Source organism: Brienomyrus brachyistius, chromosome 7 (assembly GCF_023856365.1).
Source record: "Brienomyrus brachyistius isolate T26 chromosome 7, BBRACH_0.4, whole genome shotgun sequence".
Taxonomy (NCBI): Eukaryota; Metazoa; Chordata; class Actinopteri; order Osteoglossiformes; family Mormyridae; genus Brienomyrus; species Brienomyrus brachyistius.
In genome coordinates, this window is record NC_064539.1 from 11,705,709 (window position 1) to 11,727,923 (window position 22,215).

Genomic DNA, 22,215 nt, shown 5'->3' on the forward strand with positions numbered 1-22,215 from the left:
CTTCACGTACTGTGGCCTATCAGTTATAGTCCATGATCCAAGAGACTAAGCAAGCGTGAACCTGCATAGCAGATTTTTCAACCGAGCTGGCTGAATGCTATTAAAGGCACTGGAGAAGTCGAAGAACATGATCCTCAGTGAAGATCCCGACTTGTCCCAATGACTGGTGGCACGGTGTAGCAGGTAGATAATGGCATCCTCTACTCCAATCTTGGTCTGATATGCAAACTGGAGTGAATCAAGTGGGCAGAGTTAATTCAGGGACCAGCCTCTCAAAGACCTTCATGCTGTGTGAAGTGAGTGCGACTGGCCTTGTAGTCCGATGGGGAACCTGGAGCGTACTTTCTTCGGCATCAAGCATGAAATTTTCCACCGTACGGGAACCTTCATTATGCTGCCGCTCAAGTTGAAGATCCTAAGCAGTACTCCACTTAACAGGGAGGAGCAGAGTTTGAGCACCTGTGGACTTATTCCATCTGGGCCCAATGCCTTAGCAGGGCAGAGTCTGCAGAACTCCCTCCTCACTTGGTCTCTGATGGTGATTCCCAGCCTGAGGTTGTCCAAAGTCTCATCAAGAGAAGTGAGTGGGAGCTTTGGCAGGTGAGATGGTGGCAGAAGAGAGTGGAGAAATCACATCCTGAGTAGACGTTGGAGTAGGAGGAGGGCAGGGAAACATTGGAGAAGGAGGGAAGAGAAGGGCTGCACGAGACATTGTTGAACCTGTTACAGTTCAACACACACTACCCATGTGTGTGGGCAGGCAAGCCCATCATCTTGCGGGGACAACAGAGAAAGCTGGCTTAGCTCCAGGTCCAGGGGGGGCCCCAAGTAGGAAAGGCTTTGCGTCATGGGGGCCTGTGGAAAACTGCAGGAAGTATCACAGTTTCAGTATTCAACAACAATAGCAGCCAAAAATGACAAACGTAAATGCCCTTCAGCTTATACTCGAAATACAGGAGACATACTCCCAGTCCCCCAACCTAATATTTAACAAGCAACTTATCTGTGAAGGTGGGGGGCATGGAGGACACCTGCGGGTGAGTGACAGGCATTTAGAGACCATGTGAAATAACCTTCACCAATTCAGAAGTGAATTTTTTGAATGGGATATACACTTCTATGTACATATGTGAACTGCAACCATGGTTTTTAACACTGGGCAGATGAGGTCCAAGTAACATTAAAAGGCCCATAGACCAAACCTGTATTGTAAAGCGTTTGGGTTTTCTTAGTGTGTGTGTGAGAGAGAGCTGCTCATCCACTATGAAAACCTGCATAGTGGGCTGGTCAATGCTGCCCTGGGAGGGAGCAATGGGCTCTGTTCCCATGGTGCCATTCTGATCACTTTCAGAAGCTGCACAAGAGGGGGTAGAAGGAAGAAGTAAAGGCTATGCTCTCTCAAACATGCACACACACACACACACAGTAGTAAAATGAAAGTACCATACCTGAGCTGCTGTCATCAAATGGGAAGCTGTCCCTCTGGTGGCGTGTGGCCCGCAAGGTAGCGTAGACTTTAGGGACGGCATGCAGCACCAGCAGCAAGGCCTGCCCCCAGTCATCCCAGGCGGAGGACAGGCCGAGAGCTGCGTTGCCATGAAGACGGAACGTAAGCCAGGTGGTCCACAGCAGGGCTGAAGAGAGGCAGGTGGCAAGCAGCCACATGGCACTACATCGCCACTGTGGCTGCCCCCCGCACAGGCTCCAGACTGCTCCCACCAGTGCTGTCACGAGCAGGAGCAGCACATAGGAATTGGTTAGCACCAGTTCCAGTGGATGGTATTCACAGGCTGACAGGTCCCTGCGCACCACAATGAGTAGGATCCACTCAGGATCCACTATGGCAAGGAACACTGCCAGCCCCACCAGAACACCACTGCCAGGACTACGGGCACCACGCACCAACTGCCGCAGCCGCACACCATGGACCACCAGGCAAGCAAAGCTGAAGGCAAATAGCACCCCCCAGAAACTGCGCCGTACGAAGCAGACATGCTCTCCCCGCTCTATAAGGTACGTAATGCTGAGGCTGCAGAGCCCAACGATGCCGGCGAGCAGCAGGAGCAGCGGTCCCACTCCACTGCGTACCTCTGCCACTCGCCACATCAGGCCCACCAGCCCCAGCAACAGCAAAGCCACCAGTACCCCAACCACTGCTGCTGTCACCACCATGACCCACACCGTGTTTTCCTTGCCAGGAGGAGAAGCCACGTCCAAGGAGAAACTGTGGCTGACCAGGGACAAGATGAAAATGATATGGACCATGGAAGAGAATGCCATTGCTAACAGAAAAAAAGTGTGAGAGAGAGAGAGAAACAGAATCATTGTAAGGAAAAGTAGTAAAAATGCCCCAAGATTCTTGGTTGATCATTTGAATACAGACAATGTTAGGAATTTATGATCATGGGGGAAGCCAGGGAGAGAATGGGGGTTCCAGTTGGCACCACTAGGGTGATAAGGAAGGCAATTGAATTACAATGATAATAAAAGTCCCCACCCTGTCCTGTCCCGTCCCTGTCTCAGGATCCTCACACTCCAGGGGATCACTCTTTATATGTAAATTCACTCACAGCACCTACAACACCTTGGTGGGGAGGGCCTTTTGCGGTATAAAGGGGGGTGAAGAACCGTCCACAATTGATATCTGAGCTGCCTTTCAGTACCCGATGTGTGTGTCTACACTGTATTACATTATATTATTTTTACTGTTCAATAAACCACCATTTTGCTGAAACTGCGGAGACTCTGCAAGTGGATTCCCTACGATCATTTTATGGGTGGAAGATACATTAGTTCAGGATATAAAACAGGTCACAAACTGACCATCTCAATGTGAGCAACAGACTGCAAGTGTGTGAGACTGTTGGCACTTAGTAAAAAAACATAAACCACTATTATACACTAAACATTATACTACATTAAACACCATTAGATTTCCGTAATACTTCTCGCGTGAGCCCACTGCGATGGTTGCATCTGTAATGTTCAGACTTTTCTTGTCATTTTTCCCTAGATAACACAGTATAACTTACTAGTATATACCTTGTATTAGGTATTACAAATTATAAATTAACTAGGAGTTGTTTGAAGTATACGAGAGGATTTGCTTAGGTTATACGCAAATACTACTTCATTTTATGCAATGCACATTACCATCCGCAGATTTTGGTATCCGCGGGGGTCCTGGTACCAATCCGGAGGGATGACTGTATATTTAATCACTGTTATGTCATATGCAGCAATAGCCACATCGCAACACGCATCGCAAATCAAAGATGTTTATCAGAATATGAGCGTCACTTAAGAAAAAGCTAGGAGACAGTCAGAAAGTTATTTTTCTGACTCTGGAACGGATTGGGTGGTGTTGGCTATTGCTAACTAGTTTAGTCGGTTAATATTCTGTATGTCCGTGCCGAATAGTAAGGGGCCGTTTTTTGAAAACGGAAAAATGACGACCGTACCGATGTTCATATCGAGCGCCATTTGAATTTCGCGCGGACGGCTTGCTCCCGTCGCTTGGTTTTGCATCACAATGGCGGATATGGCCGACTTCACAAAAATATTTACATATGCAAATCACAGGAAAACGGCCATTCATAAGGCCCCCTGTAATGCGTATGAACAGTTTATTAATGTTTTCTGCTTTGTGCATTCTTCTGGCAAACGTGTAGATGCCGTGAAGGCTGGACAGAAGCTCTGGAACCAAAACATTGAAATCGAGCCGGACTGACTTGTACCGCAGTGCAATCGTCTGCATGGAAAAAAATCAAAACAAAACTCTCGATTAAGACTATTCAGGATTATTTTACGCCCTGTGCCCTATGTATTTGTTTTTCTAGATACAGTTTTTCCAAATTATACCATTTGTGTATTAATGCTTGACAATAGCGTGAAAATGCCGAGATCGCATCCCAATTAAAGTCAATGCATTTACTATTCCCATGGGGACGGGGTTGAAAACAGTGCTGCTATAGAGGGGGATCCCATGTCAGATTTCTGTACAACCTCGTCCCCAGGAGGCAGTTTCCTATATTGCATGCTGATAGTGTTCTGTATGCATATTTTGACTGAGCTTGCTTTTTTGGTTCTGCTGCATCTTTTTCAGGATTCTGATATTAGTTAAGACCTGGTTTGTGTTCTATGCAAAACTGTCATGTTGCACAGCTCGTCAGGTACTGGTATTTATTTATTATTATCATTATTTTTCTTTTTTTATAATTAGTAAAATATTAAAAAGGCAGGCATCAATTTTCATAGCAGAATTTTTGTATATCAGCAAAGCTTCCTAGGTATTAATTCTTATTTATTTCAGAGTAATGATGCTCAGGCAGCCATCAATGGATCATGCCCAACCTTATCACAAATTCCTCATTGTAATACCCTCAGCTTTCATCACAGAATTTTCTTCTTGACTTCTACATTTTTACGTATTATTCATTTCAGAAAAAAGATGCCATTTGTTCTGGGAAAATGTTCTCATGTATCTATTGTTCCAGGGACAACCAACCTGTAGTAGAACTGTGTATCAGAATGACTTTGTTGGCTTCTGCTGATCTTCCTGGCACTACATGTACATGTTTGTCTCCTGTCTTTGGTAGATAGTTCATACATGTACATCCTCATGTATCCTACATGTTTTTGGAAAAAACAATATAACAACCTTTTTTTCTTGAAATCCCTGTCTTTATTTGAAATACTACAGTATTCTAGATACTAGTAAACTCCACAGACACTATCTGTGCCCTACAGAGCTCAAACATGTTAAATGGGCACTGGTATTGTACGCATATCATAATTTTTTCAATAGGTTTGTACACTTTTTTTTTGGGGGGGGGGGGGGGGGGTAGGTGAAAAGAGTACTCTGTACACTTGTGAAAATGATGACAATTATGGACGGCCCCTAAGGTTGGACGGTATATAGACTTTTTGCTATTTATGCCAATGGGTTGTATTAAGTTAAACGCGTAATACATCACGATTTGTGTGTTGTGGTCATTTTACTAGGGGATGTCGAAGACGTACGTCGCACAGATGCATAAAGTTTCTATATTTCTTTTTAATGTTAAAGAAAGTTTCATATAAACTAAATGTATAGCGAGTGCTCAGGACTATGAAAAGCTGTATTTTGTCAAGGCAAATGGGACTGAGGCATTTCGTATCATTTGAAGGTAGTAATTTACAACACAGTTAAGCATAAAGTGTAAATGCAGGCGCAATGAGGCGCCGTAACGCTTTCTTAAATGATCATAATGCGTGAATTGCCAACTTTGTCTTACAGTAGGGTGCCAAACATAAACTCAAAGAAACTGTTATTTAGATATACACTCAAAAATTACAAACAGGACCAGCGACTGCGACGCAGATGATATGCAACGTCAAGTTCACCAGTCGGTTCTCCCTTTTACACGAGCTCAGTGCCTATAAAAACTCTCACGATTAGGTAATAGAAATTAACTTTGTCCTTAGGAACAAAACTAGCTAGTCTGATTTATCCCTAATGATGGTTTCCATATATGATAAACAACAAGATGACACTGCATGAGCATGTCGGTTGAAATTAACTTAATTTAGAATGCCACTAGCTTTAGGAGGCTAGCGAATTACTTCACAAGTTCTACAGCACAGCACTGCTGCTTGCTAATCGTCCTATACCGACATTCAGTCAGCAATATCTGCCTATTTTACTGCATATACAAAAAGGCAATTTGTGCCGATCACCAAAGCAGCTTCTTTTTTGGAATACTGCAAAGGATGGCGATAGGCTGTATTTAAAAGTTTGTAAGTCCAGCGATGAACGTTCTTAAAATGGCGCGTTAGTGTGCCCTCTTCCAGTGAGTGGAATAGCTCCCTCATAATTGTCCCCAAAAAAGATGGCACGTTGAGGGTGTGCATCGATTTTAGGTGAATGCAGTGTTGAAGTTCTATGCCTGCCCAATGTACAGGGTAGATGATCTGTTGGAGAGGAGAGTATCAGAACTGCCAAATTCATTACAACCCTTTGTAAAGGGTATTAGCAGGTACCAGTGACAGAAGATTCAAAGCAGTACACAGCATTCAGGACCCCTATAGGACTATACCAGTTTATTGTGATGCTGTTTGGGTAATGGAGCACTTGCAACTTATGGAACTAAGGACTGCTGTGGTGCTTATGTAGATGACGTGGTGATTTACAATGATTCACAGACCACTCATCTGCAACACCTACAAAAGGTGCTGCGCAAGGTCACTGAGGGAAGGGTTGATGCTGAACCTAGCTAAGTGTGACTAGGCAAAACATGAGACCCGCTATTTGGGTGGTGTTTAAGTGGGGAGGAGATGCGCCCTCAGGTGAACAAACTGTAAGCGATTAACCAGTGTCCAAGGCATCAAACAAAGAAGTAGGTGAGTTATCTCACTTTGCTTGGATTAGATTTTCCATTATGTAGGGGTTTTGGTCATATACTGTCCACCGCTATGCTGAGGTATGCTATTCTTCAACAGGGTTTTAAAAGAAAGAGATTCAGAAACATTCAGAAAATGTTGGTTATTGCTAAATCAATGATGTATTTGTGGACCAGGGTGAAAGCTCACATTGTCCCAAATGATAACATACAGTTTTCCTGAACTGATAAAGCACATTTCTTCTCTCCTTTTCTCAAAACACTACAGTAAGCACAAACCCTAAAATTGAAACTAAACTCATAAAACCTTTGACTCATCTTGCAAATTCAAACAATCTTCTCAAAACTATACTCAATGACAAAAAAAGTTAAGCAGCCTGAAGTAATAGTGTGATTTGTATGTAATTTGGTAAACGTGCAGTCCAGTGATGGCTATGTAAATGATTCGATTTGCAAGCAGATTTAAGATTCAAGAGATTTATTCGTCACGTACACAGTCGTACACATACAACGTAGTGGAATGTAACCCTGGTCACTCTGAGCAGCCGTGCATGATAACAAAATACATAGAAAAAATAAGGAAAAAATAACAATGTACATAATCTGTACATAAGTGATAGATAAGAGGTACTTGCTTTGCAATATAAGTGCAATAAAGGCCTGAGGTATGTGCTAACAATTTGGACAGTGTGAAAGCAATACCTAGAGGCACTGAGTATTGTCCTGGTTTAGGAGCCTTACAGTATGACCTGTGGGAAAAAGCTCCTCCTTGACCTTTCCATTGTGGTCATAAGGCTGCGGAAGCATTTGTCTGAATTCGAGCCGCTACCTCGCCTTGCTGACCAGAGTACGTGCGTGTGTGGACCAGGTGAGGTCCTCCTGTAGGTGGACACCGAGGTATTTGAAGGTGCTCACTCTTTCCACTGTAGCTCCATTAATGTGGACAGGTGTGCAGGAGCCCCACTGCCTCCTGTGGTCCGACATCAGCTCCTTTATTTTTCTGACGTTCAGCTGAGGCTGTTATGCAGGCACCACCTTCCAAGGTTCTCCACTTCCTTCAAGTAGGCAGACTCATCATTGTTGGAGATGAGGCCGAGCACTACTGCGTCATCAGCAAATTTCACATAGGAATTTGAGCTGAGTGTGGCTACACAGTCGTAGGTGTAGAGGGTGTACAGCAGTGGGCTCAACACATAGCCTTGCGGAGCTCCCGTGTTGAGGGTGATTGCGCTGGATACACAGTAAGTGGAAGATCAGAGACTTCATTGTAAACTAAAATTTTAAATATATGGATATTAGGAAGATGTGATAGAAATACTTTATTAAGTATTCTTTAGCTTATTGCCATCTTTACCTTCAAAGCAGTTGCAACCTTTTACTGTAAGTGTCATGACACCACGGATATTTCCTATAGTAACAAATCACACAATAAAACCAGTTAAAAAAAAGCCAGTAAACCACAAAGGTCACAGTTTACTGAATATCTGTGGGCAGGCAAGCTCACCATCATGCGGGGACAACTAGGGAAGTTGGCCTAGCTCCAGGTCCTGGGGGGGCCCAAGTGGGAGGGGCTGTGCATCATGGGGACCTGTGGCAAAGTGCAGGAGTTGCTGCTGGTATCACGGTTTCAGTAAACAACAACAATAGCAGCCAAAAATGACAAACGTAAGTGTCCTTCAGCTTATAATCAAAATCCAAGAGACAAACACCCAGTCGTCGTCCCCCGCCCCTCAACCTAGCCTTTAACAATCTGCTTGCTTACCTGTGAAGGTGGGGGGCATGGAGGACACCTGCGGGTAAGAGACAGGCATTTACAGACCATGTGAAACATCCTTCAGCAGTACATAAGTGCATTTTTTTGAATGGGATATACACTTCTATGTACATGTGTGAACTGCAACCATGGTTTTCAACACTGGGTAGATGAGATCTAAGTAACATTAAAAGGCCCATAGACCAAACTTGTATTGTAAAGCATTTGGGTGTGTGTGTGTGTGTGTGTGTGTGTGTGTGTGTGTGTGTGTGTGTGTGTGTGTGTGTGTGTGTGAGCTGCTGCTTGAGGAGCTGCACTCACGGCTGCCTCATCCACTATGAAAATCTGCACAGTGGTGTGGTCGATGTTGCCCTGGCAGGGAGCAATGGGCTCTGTTCCCATGGTGCCGTTCTGGTCACTTTCAGAAGCTGCACAAGAGGGGGTGGAAGGAATAAGTAAAGGCTATGCTCTCTCAAACATGCACACACACACACACACAGTAGTAAAATGAAAGTACCATACCTGAGCTGCTGTCATCAAACGGAAAGCCGTCCCTCCGGTGGCGTGTGGCCCGCAAGGTAGCGTGGACCTTAGGGACGGCATGCAGCACCAGCAGCACCCAGGCCTGTGCCACCAGCAGCAAGGCCTGCCCCCAGTCATCCCAGGCGGAGGACAGGCCGAGAGCTGCGTTGCCATGTAGACGTAACGTAAGCCAGGTGGTCCACAGGAGGGCTGAAGAGAGGCACGTGGCGAGCAGCCACATGGCACTACATCGCCACTGTGGCTGCCCCCCGCACAGGCTCCAGACTGCTCCCACCAGTGCTGTTGCAAGCAGGAGCAGCACATAGGAGTTGGCTAACACCAGTTCCAGTGGGTGGTTTTCACAGGCTGACAGGTCCCTGCGCACCACAATGAGTAGGATCCACTCAGGATCCACTATGGCAAGGAACACTGCCAGCCCCACCAGAACACCACTGCCAGGACTACGGGCACCACGCACCAACTGCAGCAGCCGCACACCATGGACCACCAGGCAAGCAAAGCTGAGGGCGAATAGCACCCCCCAGAAACTGCGCCGTACGACGCAGAGATGCTCTCCCCGCTCAACAAGGTATGTAATGCTGAGGCTGCAGAGCCCAACGATGCCGGCGAGCAGCAGGAGCAGCGGTCCCACTCCACTGCGTACCCCTGCCACTCGCCACAACAGGCCCACCAGCCCCAGCAACAGCAAAGCCACCAGTACCCCAACCACTGCTGCCGTCACCACCATGACCCACACCGTGTTTTCCGTGCCACGAGGAGAAGCCACGTCCAAGGAGGAACTGTGGCTGACCAGGGACAGGATGAAAATTATATGGACCATGGAAGAAAATGCCATTGCTAACAGAGAGAGAGAAAGAGAGAGAGAGAGAACAGAATCATTTTATGGGTGGAAGATGCATTAGTCCAGGATATAAGACAGGTCACAAACTGACCATCTCAATGTCAGCAGCAGACTGCAAGTGTGTGAGACTGTTGGCACTTAGTAAAAAAAACATAAACCACCATTATACAAAGTCAACAAGCTGAGCAACTATGTGAGCATGACAGCACATTTACTGGATGTGTGTGTGCCTGTGTGTGAGAGAGAGCGAGAGAAAGAGAAAGGCAGTTACAAGTGGGTATAGAAAATGGATGGCCAACAAATGTCCAATTTAAGGAACATACTACCAGAAACAAATAGTATCTGCCCTGGATTGTTACAGGGAATAAAATGTCCATAACCCAAAAATGTCTGAAACTGACTAGATATTTTATATCCGTAAATATTTCTGTAAAGGAATACATCATTCTTTAGATTCTCAGTTGTTTGTTTCTTCATTAAAAGCTTTTAATTAAAAATTACTAAAAAAATGTACTGTCCCCATCCAAATTGGAGCTACATATTTCATAGTTTTGTTATAATAATGAATACATTTAGAAAAAAAAAAACAAATTTAAATGTCCACCATTCTTATCAGTTGATGAAAAACATGAAAATTATTTTGTCACTATGACAAAATTTTGTCTATCTCTTCCTTTTGCGGCCCTTTCAAAAAAATGGAGATATAAGAATTGACGTTTCAGAGGGTGCATAAATAAGCATGGAAATAAGTTACAATGTATTGAGTTGTGGTATTTGTAACTACATTATGTCCATATTGAGAAATTTGTCGGGAGCGGAGATGGACAGCACAGCTCTGGGAATTAAGGAGTTTCTCACTGTTTGTTTTAAATTAATGATATTTCAATTCATATATAGACGTAATTTATATTATTTTCGAGTAATAATGACTGTGATCTGCGATGGCCTGGCCCCCCGTCCTGGGTTGTTCCCTGCCTCGTGCCCATTGCCTCCGGGATAGGCTCCCCCCGCATTTGGAAAATGGATGGATGGATGACTGTGATTATTTCAATCAATTGTTACATATCTTTAACATTGTGTATTAATATTGTGAAAGTATTTTGTGGAATTTTAAAGATGTTTGGACTATAACAGATGTCAGTTATATTCTAATAAATTATGTCCTTAATATTTGTCCTTGGCTGAACTTCAGGAATCTAATGATATTGAAACAATCGAGATTGACTATTTGTACAAATATTGATTTAGTGTCTTTAACTGCGTAGATGAAGATGGGGGAATGTATCCACCATTAAGTTTCTATAAAAATCTCCTATGTAAATGCAGTTTTCTTTACAACTATTTTAGTGTCTGGCGGTTAATCTGTGTTTAACATCCAGTACAGCAGACATAATCAAACAATTAAACCTGGTCCACCGATCACAAGGCGTCGATTTAGGTATGGACGGAAGGGACATGTGGCAGTACCGTGTGTGTTTAGCGATGGAGGTTCGGCTCTGACTCGGTCCTTACCAATACTGAAAACAAACCTACCCTTGCTCTGATTCCCATTCAAGAAAATCACAAACGATGCAATCTCAGTCCGCTAATCAGTGCAAATTTTACCCTGACGCCGCCAACCCCCAATATTAACGAGGAGCTAAGATTACCTTTGCCGATATCCGTCGTCTTCACGAGCCGTTTAAAGAGACACTGAATGTACTTAATATACTGTCTTCGTGTTCTACCGAAAGATTCTTATCTTCTAATACGTTCTATTACTACGTGTTTGCCTGATTTTGACGTATTGTATACTTTCAAATACAGCTACTGCGTAAACCAAGCAGAAAAAAACGCAAACATATCAAATTCCACTTCCGGAAGTTAGTGATGGACTCGTGGGGAAATTTCGCCCATTAGCAATACCCATATTAACATATTTTTGTCCAATAATCTACAGACTGGGCCATCCAAGCATTTGCGGCCTAAAGGCCATCTTCACCGTCGGTAATTCTGACCACTACACACTTCATATTGTCTGTGATGTCGAGATTGGATTGACTCCCCCTTCCAATATCAGTAATCAGTACTGATAACCGGCTAACCTCTAAGCTCCACAAATCTGTAGTGAAAGTGATGTTGCTAGCGTTATTTTTTAAGATCTCCGGGGGACGTTTTTGTCCAAAACGACATACAAGTGGTAAAATGGACTGCAATGGACATGAGTAACTCTTACGTCTGACCTACTGTTTTTTCTTGAGGGTATACAATTAACTGTTCGAGCTAACTGGTAACGTAGCCTTGGTGCTCTATTCCCGCTTTTCTGTACTGCAGTCATTCTGACCACAGACGTTAAACTTAGCAGCAATGCTAATGGGACACGTCTTCCTTGTAATCAGCAGTCACGCAAAAATTACCTACAAGTAATTTAATGCAAACTATACAATTGGTTTTAAAACAAAATTGTGTAAACTACCATTTAACTGTATTTTTAGATTACCGTCGGTCCTCCTATATCCGCGGCTTCGCCTCTGCGGATTCATCCAGCCAACCGTATATGGAAAATACAGGGTTACAAACTTTCATCGTTTGGCTGCCTGGTGTGAGATTTTTAATGCCAAACAATTCTGCACACACATGCACATGCCATTTCATGTATGCAATAGTTTTACTGCCTTGGGAATAATCTATAGGGTTTGCAAGCTACCCCAAGGCTTTGATATATATATTTTATATAAATGTATAAAATATTGATATATTTTATAAAAATATAAAATATCGATATATTTTATAATGGAACAATATAGATTTCCGTAATACTTCTCGCGTGAGCCCACTACGATGGTTGCATCTGTAATGTTCAGACTTTTCTTGTCATTTTTCCCTAGATAACACAGTATAACTTACTAGTATATACCTTGTATTAGGTATTATAAATTGTAAATTAACTAGGGGTTGTTTGAAGTATACGAGAGGATTTGCTTAGGTTGTACGCAAATACTACTTTGGACATTACCATACTACAATGGACATTACCATCCGCAGATTTTGGTATCCGCGGGGGTCCTGGTACCAATCCGGAGGGACGACTGTATATTTAATCACTATTATGTCATATGCAGAAATAGCCACATCGCAACACGCATCGCAAATCAAAGATGTGTATCAGAATATGAGCGTCACTTAAGAAAAAGCTAGGAGACGGTCAGAAATTATTTTTCTGACTCTGGAACGGATTGGGTGGTGTTGGCTATTGCTAACTAGTTTAGTCGGTTAATATTCTGTATGTCCGTGCCGAATAGTAAGGGGCTGTTTTTTGAAAACGGAAAAATAACGACCGTACCGATGTGCATATCGAGCGCCATTTGAATTTCGCGCGGACGGCTTGCTCCCGTCACTTGGTTTTGCATCACAATGGCGGATACGGCCGACTTCACAAAAATATTTACATATGCGAATCACAGGAAAACGGCCATTCATACGGCCCCCTGTAATGCGTATGAACAGTTTATTAATATTTTCTGCTTTGTGCATTCTTCTGGCAAACGTGTAGATGCCGTGAAGGCTGGACAGAAGCTCTGGAACCAAAACATGGGAATCGAGCCGGACTGACTTGTATCGCAGTGCAATCGTCTGCATGGAAAAAAATCAAAGCAAAACCCTCGATTAAGATTATTCAGGATTTTTTTACGCCCTGTGCCCTATGTATTTGTTTTTCTAGATACAATTTTCCCAAATTATACCATTTGTGTATTAATGCTTGAAAATAGCGTGAAAATGCCGAGATCGCATCCCAATTAAAGTCAATGCATATACTATTCCCATGGGGACGGGGTTGAAAACAGTACTGCTATAGAGGGGGATCCCATGTCAAATTTTTGTACAACCTCGTCCCCAGGAGGCAGTTTCCTATATTGCATGCTGATAGTGTTCTGTATGCATATTATGACTGAGCTTGCTGTTTTGGTTCTGCTGCATCTTTTTCAGGATTCTGATATTAGTTAAGACCTGGTTTGTGTTCTATGCAAAACTGTCATGTTGCACAGCTCGTCAGCTACTGGTATTTATTTATTTTTATTATTTTTCTTTTTTTATAATTAGTAAAATATTAAGGCAGGCATCAATTTTCATAGCAGAATTTTTGTATATCAGCAAAGCTTCCTAGGTATTAATTCTTATTTATTTCAGAGTGATGATGCTCAGGCAGCCATCAATGGATCATGCCCAACCTTATCACAAATTCCTCATTGTAATACCCTCAGCTTTCATTGCAGAATTTTCTTCTTGACTTCTACATTTTTACGTATTATTCATTTCAGAAAAAAGATGCCATTTGTTCTGGGATAAATGTTGTCATGTATCTATTGTTCCAGGGACAACCAACCTGTAGTAGAACTGTATCAGAATGACTTTGTTGGCTTCTGCTGATCTTCCTGGCACTACATGTACATCTGTTTGTCTCCTGTCTTTGGTAGATAGTTCATACATGTATATCCTCATGTATCCTACATGTTTTTGGAAAAACAATATAACAACCTTTTTTTCTTGAAATCCCTGTCTTTATTTGAAATACTACAGTATTCTAGATACTAGTAAACTCCACAGATACTACCTGTGCCCTACAGAGCTCAAACATGTTAAATGGGCACTGGTATTGTACGCATATCATAATTTTTTCAATAGGTTTGTACACTTTTTTTTTTTGGGGGGGGGGGGGTAGGTGAAAAGAGTACTCTGTATACTTCTGAAAATGATGACAATTATGGACGGCCCCTAAGGTTGGACGGTATATAGACTTTTTGCTATTTATGCCAATGGGTTGTATTAAGTTAAACGCGTAATACATCACGATTTGTGTGTTGTGGTCATTTTACTAGGGGATGTCGAAGACGTACGTCGCACAGATGCATAAAGTTTCTATATTTCTTTTTAATGTTAAAGAAAGTTTCATATAAACTAAATGTATAGCGAGTGCTCAGGACTATGAAAAGCTGTATTTTGTCAAGGCAAATGGGACTGAGGCATTTCGTATCATTTGAAGGTAGTAATTTACAACACAGTTAAGCATAAAGTGTAAATGCAGGCGCAATGAGGCGCCGTAACGCTTTCTTAAATGATCATAATGCGTGAATTGCCAACTTTGTCTTACAGTAGGGTGCCGACATAAACTCAAAGAAACTGTTATTTAGATATACACTCAAAAATTAGAAACGGGACCAGCGACTGCGACGCAGATGATATGCAACGTCAAGTTCACCAGTCGGTTCTCCCTTTTACACGAGCTCAGTGCCTATAAAAACTCGCACGATTAGATAATAGAAATTAACTTTGTCCTTAGGAACAAAACTAGCTAGTCTGATTTATCCCTAATGATGGTTTCCATATATGATAAACAACAAGACTTAATTTATGATGCCACAAGCTTTAGGAGGCTAGCGAATTACTTCACAAGTTCTACAGCACAGCACTGCTGCTTGCTAATCGTCCTATACCGACATTCAGTCAGCAATATCTGCCTATTTTACTGCATATACAAAAAGGCAATTTGTGCCGATCACCAAAGCAGCTTCTTTTTTGGAATACTGCAAAGGATGGCGATAGGCTGTATTTAAAAGTTTGTAAGTCTAGCGATGAACGTTCTTAAAATGGCGCGTTAGTGTGCCCTCTTCCAGTGAGTGGAATAGCTCCCTCATAATTGTCCCCAAAAAAGATGGCACGTTGAGGGTGTGCATCGATTTTAGGTGAATGCAGTGTTGAAGTTCTATGCCTGCCCAATGTACAGGGTAGATGATCTGTTGGAGAGGAGAGGATCAGAACTGCCAAATTCATTACAACCCTTTACTAAGGGTATTAGCAGGTACCAGTGACAGAAGATACAAAGCAGTACACAGCATTCAGGACCCCTATAGGACTATACCAGTTTATTGTGATGCTGTTTGGGTAATGGAGCACTTGCAACTTATGGAACTAAGGACTGCTGTGGTGCTTATGTAGATGACGTGGTGATTTACAATGATTCACAGACCAGTCATCTGCAACACCTACAAAAGGTGCTGCGCAAGGTCACTGAGGGAAGGGTTGATGCTGAACCTAGCTAAGTGTGACTAGGCAAAACATGAGACCCGCTACTTGGGTGGTGTTTTAGTGGGCAGGAGGTGCGCCCTCAGGTGAACAAACTGGAAGTGATTAACCAGTGTCCAAGGCATCAAACCAAGAAATAGTTGAGGTATCTCACTTTGCTTGGATTAGATTTTCCATTATGTAGGGGTTTTGGTCATATACTGTCCACCGCTATGCTGAGGTATGCTATTCTTCAACAGGGTTTTAAAAGAAAGAGCATGGTGGAAGGCAAACATTCAGAAAATGTTGGTTATTGCTAAATCAATGATGTATTTGTGGACCAGGGTGAAAGCTCACATTGTCCCAAATGATAACATACAGTTTTCCTGAACTGATAAAGCACATTTCTAAAATCTTCTCTCCTTTTCTCAAAACACTACAGTAAGCACAAACCCTGAAATTGAAACTAAACTCATAAAACTTTTGACTCATCTTGCAAATTCAAACAATCTTCTCAAAACTATACTCAATGACAAAAAAAGTTAAGCAGCCTGAAGTACTAGTGTGATTTGTATGTAATTTGGTACACATGCAGTCCAGTGATGGCTATGTAAATGATTCGATTTGCAAGAAGATTTAAGATTCAAGAGATTTATTCGTCACGTACACAGTCGTACACATACAACGTAGTGGAATGTAACCCTGGTCACTCTGAGCAGCCGTGCAAGATAACAAAATACATAGAAAAAATAAGGAAAAAATAACAATGTACATAATCTGTACATAAGTGATAGATAAGAGGTACTTGCTTTGCAATATAAGTGCAATGTACAAGAGGCCTGAGGTATGTGCTAACAATTTGGACAGTGTGAAAGCAATACCTAGAGGCACTGAGTATTGTCCTGGTTTAGGAGCCTTACAGTATGACCTGTGGGAAAAAGCTCCTCCTTGACCTTTCCATTCTGGTCATAAGGCTGCGGAAGCATTTGTCTGAATTCGAGCCGCTACCTCGCCTTGCTGACCAGAGTACGTGCGTGTGTGGACCAGGTGAGGTCCTCCTGTAGGTGGACACCGAGGTATTTGAAGGTGCTCACTCTTTCCACTGTAGCTCCATTAATGTGGACAGGTGTGCAGGAGCCCCACTGCCTCCTGTGGTCCGACATCAGCTCCTTTATGTTTCTGACGTTCAGCTGAGGCTGTTATGCAGGCACCACCTTCCAAGGTTCTCCACTTTCTTCAAGTAGGCAGACTCATCATTGTTGGAGATGAGGCCGAGCACTGCTGCGTCATCAGCAAATTTCACATAGGAATTTGAGCTGAGTGTGGCTACACAGTCGTAGGTGTAGAGGGTGTACAGCAGTGGGCTCAACACATAGCCTTGCGGAGCTCCCGTGTTGAGGGTGATTGCGCTGGATACACAGTAAGTGGAAGATCAGAGACTTCATTGTAACCTAAAATTTTAAATATATGGATATTAGGAAGATGTGACAGAAATACTTTATTAAGTTTTCTTTAGCTTATTGCCATCTTTACCTTCAAAACAGTTGCATCCTTTAAAGTGTCATGACACCACGGATATTTCCTATAGTAACAAATCACACAATAAAACCAGTAAAAAAAAAGCCAGCAAACCACAAAGGTCACAGTTTACTGAATATCTGTGGGCAGGCAAGCTCACCATCTTGAGCTAGGGAAGTTGGCCTAGCTCCAGGTCCTGGGGGGGCCCAAGTGGGAGGGGCTGTGCATCATGGGGACCTGTGGCAAAGTGCAGGAGTTGCTGCTGGTATCACGGTTTCAGTAAACAACAACAATAGCAGCCAAAAATGACAAACGTAAGTGCCCTTCAGCTTATAGTCAAAATCCAAGAGACAAACACCCAGTCGTCGTCCCCCGCCCCTCAACCTAGCCTTTAACAATCTGCTTGCTTACCTGTGAAGGTGGGGGGCATGGAGGACACCTGCGGGTGAGAGACAGGCATTTACAGACCATGTGAAATAACCTTCAGCAGTACATAAGTGAATTTTTTGAATGGGATATACACTTCTATGTACATGTGTGAACTGCAACCATGGTTTTCAACACTGGGTAGATGAGATCTAAGTAACATTAAAAGGCCCATAGACCAAACTTGTATTGTAAAGCATTTGGGTGTGTGTGTGTGTGTGTGTGTGTGTGTGTGTGAGCTGCTGCTTGAGGAGCTGCACTCACGGCTGCCTCATCCACTATGAAAATCTGCACAGTGGTGTGGTCGATGTTGCCCTGGCAGGGAGCAATGGGCTCTGTTCCCATGGTGCCGTTCTGGTCACTTTCAGAAGCTGCACAAGAGGAGGTGGAAGGAATAAGTAAAGGCTATGCTCTCTCTCAAACATGCACACACACGCACAGTGGTAAAATGAAAGCACCATACCTGAGCTGCTGTCATCAAAGGGAAAGCCGTCCCTCCGGTGGCGTGTGGCCCGCAAGGTAGCGTGGACCTTAGGGACGGCATGCAGCACCAGCAGCACCCAGGCCTGTGCCACCAGCAGCAAGGCCTGCCCCCAGTCATCCCAAGCAGAGGACAGGCCGAGAGCTGCGTTGCCATGTAGACGTAACGTAAGCCAGGTGGTCCACAGCAGGGCTGAAGAGAGGCACGTGGCGAGCAGCCACATGGCACTACATCGCCACTGTGGCTGCCCCCCGCACAGGCTCCAGACTGCTCCCACCAGTGCTGTCGCAAGCAGGAGCAGCACATAGGAGTTGGCTAACACCAGTTCCAGTGGGTGGTATTCACAGGCTGACAGGTCCCTGCGTACCACAATGAGTAGGATCCACTCAGGATCCACTATGGCAAGGAACACTGCCAGCCCCACCAGAACACCACTGCCAGGACTACGGGCACCACGCACCAACTGCAGCAGCCGCACACCATGGACCACCAGGCAAGCAAAGCTGAGGGCGAATAGCACCCCCCAGAAACTGCGCCGTACGACGCAGAGATGCTCTCCCCGCTCAACAAGGTACGTAATGCTGAGGCTGCAGAGCCCAACGATGCCGGCGAGCAGCAGGAGCAGCGGTCCCACTCCACTGCGTACCCCTGCCACTCGCCACAACAGGCCCACCAGCCCCAGCAACAGCAAAGCCACCAGTACCCCAACCACTGCTGCCATCGCCACCATGACCCACACCGTGTTTTCCTTGCCACGAGGAGAAGCCACGTCCAAAGAGGAACTGTGGCTAACCAGGGACAGGATGAAAATTATATGGACCATGGAAGAAAATGCCATTGCTAACAGAGAGAGAGAAAGAGAGAGAGAGAGAACAGAATCATTTTATGGGTGGAAGATGCATTAGTCCAGGATATAAGACAGGTCACAAACTGACCATCTCAATGTCAGCAGCAGACTGCAAGTGTGTGAGACTGTTGGCACTTAGTAAAAAAAACATAAACCACCATTATACAAAGTCAACAAGCTGAGCAACTATGTGAACATGACAGCACACGTACTGGATGTGTGTGTGCCTGTGTGTGAGAGAGAGCGAGAGAAAGAGAAAGGCAGTTACAAGTGGGTATAGAAAATGGATGGCCAACAAATGTCCAATTTAAGGAACATACTACCAGAAACAAATAGTATCTGCCCTGGATTGTTACAGGGAATAAAATGTCCATAACCCAAAAATGTCTGAAACTGACTAGATATTTTATATCCGTAAATATTTCTGTAAAGGAATACATCATTCTTTAGATTCTCAGTTGTTTGTTTCTTCATTAAAAGCTTTTAATTAAAAATTACTCAAAAAATGTACTGTCCCCATCCAAATTCGAGCTACATATTTCATAGTTTTGTTATAATAATGAATAAATTTAGAAAAAAAAAACAAATTTAAATGTCCACCATTCTTATCAGTTGATGAAAAACATGAAAATTATTTTGTCACTATGACAAAATTTTGTCTATCTCTTCCTTTTGCGGCCCTTTCAAAAAAATGGAGATATAAGAATTGACGTTTCAGAGGGTGCATAAATAAGCATGGAAATAAGTTACAATGTATTGAGTTGTGGTATTTGTAACTACATTATGTCCATTTTGAGAAATTTGTCGGGAGGGGAGATGGACAGCACAGCTCTGGGAATTAAGGAGTTTCTCACTGTTTGTTTTAAATTAATGATATTTCAATTCATATATAGACGTAATTTATATTATTTTCGAGTAATAATGACTGTGATCTGCGATGGCCTGGCCCCCCGTCCTCGGTTGTTCCCTGCCTCGTGCCCATTGCCTCCGGGATAGGCTCCGGACCCCCCGCGACCCAGTAGGATAAGCGGTTTGGAAAATGGATGGATGGATACCTGATTATTTCAATCAATTGTTACATATCTTTAACATTGTGTATTAATATTGTGAAAGTATTTTGTGGAATTTTAAAGATGTTTGGACTATAACAGATGTCAGTTATATTCTAATAAATTATGTCCTTAATATTTGTCCTTGGCTGAACTTCAGCATATTAATCTAATGATATTGAAACGATCGAGATTGACTATTTGTACAAATATTGATTTAGTGTCTTTAACTGTGTAAATGAAGATGGGGGAATATATCCAGCATTACATTTCTATAAAAATCTCCTATGTAAATGCAGTTTTCTTTACAAGTATTTTAGTGTCTGGCGATTAATCTGTGTTTAACATCCAGTACAGCAGACATAATCAAACAATTAAACCTGGTCCACCGATCACAAGGCGTCGATTTAGGTATGGACGGAAGGGACATGTGGCAGTACCGTGTGTGTTTATGGTTGGAGGTTCGGCTCTGACTCGGTCCTTACCAATACTGAAACCAAACCTACCCTTACTCTGATTCCCATTCAAGAAAATCACAAACGATGCAATCTCAGTCCGCTAATCAGTGCAAATTTTACCCTGACGCCGCCAACCCCCAATATTAACGAGGAGCTAAGATTACCTTTGCCGATATCCGTCGTCTTCACGAGCCGTTTAAAGAGACACTGAATGTACTTAATATACTGTCTTCGTGTTCTACCGAAAGATTCTTATCTTCTAATACGTTCTATTACTACGTGTTTGCCTGATTTTGACGTATTGTATACTTTCAAATACAGCTACTGCGTAAACCAATCAGAAAAAAACGCAAACATATCAAATTCCACTTCCTGAAGTTCGTGATGGACTCGTGGGGAAATTTCGGCCATTAGCAATACCCATATTAACATATTTTTGTCCAATAATCTACAGACTGGGCCATCCAAGCATTTGCGGCCTAAAGGCCATCTTCACCGTCGGTAATTCTGACCACTACACACTTCATATTGTCTGTGATGTCGAGATTGGATTGACTCCCCCTTCCAATATCAGTAATCAGTACTGATAACTTCTAAGTTTCACAAATCTGTAGTGAAAGTGATGTTGCTAGCGTTATTTTTTAAGATCTCCGGGGAACGTTTTTGTCCAAAACGACATACAAGTGGTAAAATGGACTGTAATGGACACAGTCTGACCTACTGTTTTTTCTTGAGGGTATACAATTAACTGCTCGAGCTAACTGGTAACGTAGCCTTGGTGCTCTATTCCCGCTTTTCTGTACTGCAGTCATTCTGACCACAGAAGTTAAACTTAGCAGCAATGCTAATGGGACATGTCTTCCTTGTAATCAGCAGTCACGCAAAAATTACCTACAAGTAATTTAATGCAAACTATACAATTGGTTTTAAAACAAAATTGTGTAAACTACCATTTAACTGTATTTTTAGATTACCGTCGGTCCTCCTATATCCGCGGCTTCGCCTCTGCGGATTCATCCAGCCAACCGTATATGGAAAATACAGGGTTACAAACTTTCATCGTTTGGCTGCCTGGTGTGAGATTTTTAATGCCAAACAATTCTGCACACACATGCACATGCCATTTCATGTATGCAATAGTTTTACTGCCTTGGGAATAATCTATAGGGTTTGCAAGCTACCCCAAGGCTTTGATATATATATTTTATATAAATGTATAAAATATTGATATATTTTATAAAAATATAAAATATCCATCCATTTTCCAAACCGCTTATCCTATTGGGTCGCGGGGGGTCCGGAGCCTATCCCGGAAGCAATGGGCACGAGGCAGGGAACAACCCAGGACGGGAGGCCAGCCCATCGCAGGGCACACTCACACACCATTCACTCACACGTGCACACCTATGGGCAATTTAGCAACTCCAATCAGCCTCAGCATGTTTTTGGACCGTGGGGGGAAACCGGAGTACCCGGAGGAAACCCCACGACAACATGGGGAGAACATGCAAACTCCACACACATGTGACCCAGGCGGAGACTCGAACCCGGGTCCCAGAGGTGGTAGCTACGATGGTTGCATCTGTAATGTTCAGACTTTTCTTGTCATTTTCCCCTAGATAATACAGTATAACTTAGTAGTATATACCTTGTATTAGGTATTATAAATTGTAAATTAACTAGGAGTTGTTTGAAGTATACGAGAGGATTTGCTTAGGTTGTACGCAAATACTACTTCATTTTATGCAATGGATATTACCATCCGCAGATTTTGGTATCCGCGGGGGTCCTCGTACCAATCCGGAGGGATGACTGTATATTTAATCACTGTTGTGTCATATGCAGAAATAGCCACATCGCAACACGCATCGCAAATCAAA

The 22,215-nt window shown here is 43.1% G+C and overlaps 1 protein-coding gene across 11 annotated transcripts; it reads right to left on the reverse strand.

The window, feature by feature from the left end:
* Positions 1-603: 603 nt before the first annotated feature.
* LOC125746776 (G-protein coupled receptor family C group 5 member B-like) lies at positions 604-21,322 on the reverse strand. 11 transcript variants are annotated; one of them, XR_007399054.1, is made up of 7 exons: positions 20,500-21,322; positions 8,656-9,513; positions 8,455-8,561; positions 8,143-8,170; positions 7,885-7,968; positions 7,735-7,788; positions 6,842-7,610 (listed from the first exon to the last, which is right to left on the reverse strand). XR_007399054.1 is itself a non-coding variant. In XM_049021221.1 (5 exons), the coding sequence occupies exons 1-4, from the start codon at positions 9,509-9,511 to the stop codon at positions 7,901-7,903; spliced, it is 1,059 nt and encodes a 352-aa protein (XP_048877178.1). In that variant the 5' UTR covers positions 9,512-12,009; the 3' UTR covers positions 6,842-7,788; positions 7,885-7,900. The 11 variants fall into 11 exon arrangements, 5 of the variants coding, with proteins under 5 accessions (XP_048877182.1, XP_048877183.1, XP_048877178.1 ...); XR_007399055.1 differs by lacking the exon at positions 8,656-9,513 and adding an exon at positions 17,964-18,821; XR_007399052.1 differs by lacking the exon at positions 20,500-21,322 and adding an exon at positions 19,884-19,971 and having other exon boundaries at positions 8,656-10,553.
* Between the last annotated feature and the right edge of the window lie 893 nt (positions 21,323-22,215).

What these genes read in the sequence shown, in the direction of transcription:
- LOC125746776 (XM_049021221.1), bottom strand. Translation starts at nt 9,511, where the DNA reads ATGGCATTTTCTTCCATGGTCCATATAATTTTCATCCTGTCCCTGGTC. An exon ending in GTTTGATGACAGCAGCTCAG is followed by an intron (nt 8,562 to 8,655) that starts GTATGGTACTTT and finishes CCTCTTGTGCAG; the next exon opens with CTTCTGAAAGTGACCAGAAC. An exon ending in CATGCCCCCCACCTTCACAG is followed by an intron (nt 7,969 to 8,142) that starts GTAAGCAAGCAG and finishes ACTTTGCCACAG; the next exon opens with GTCCCCATGATGCACAGCCC.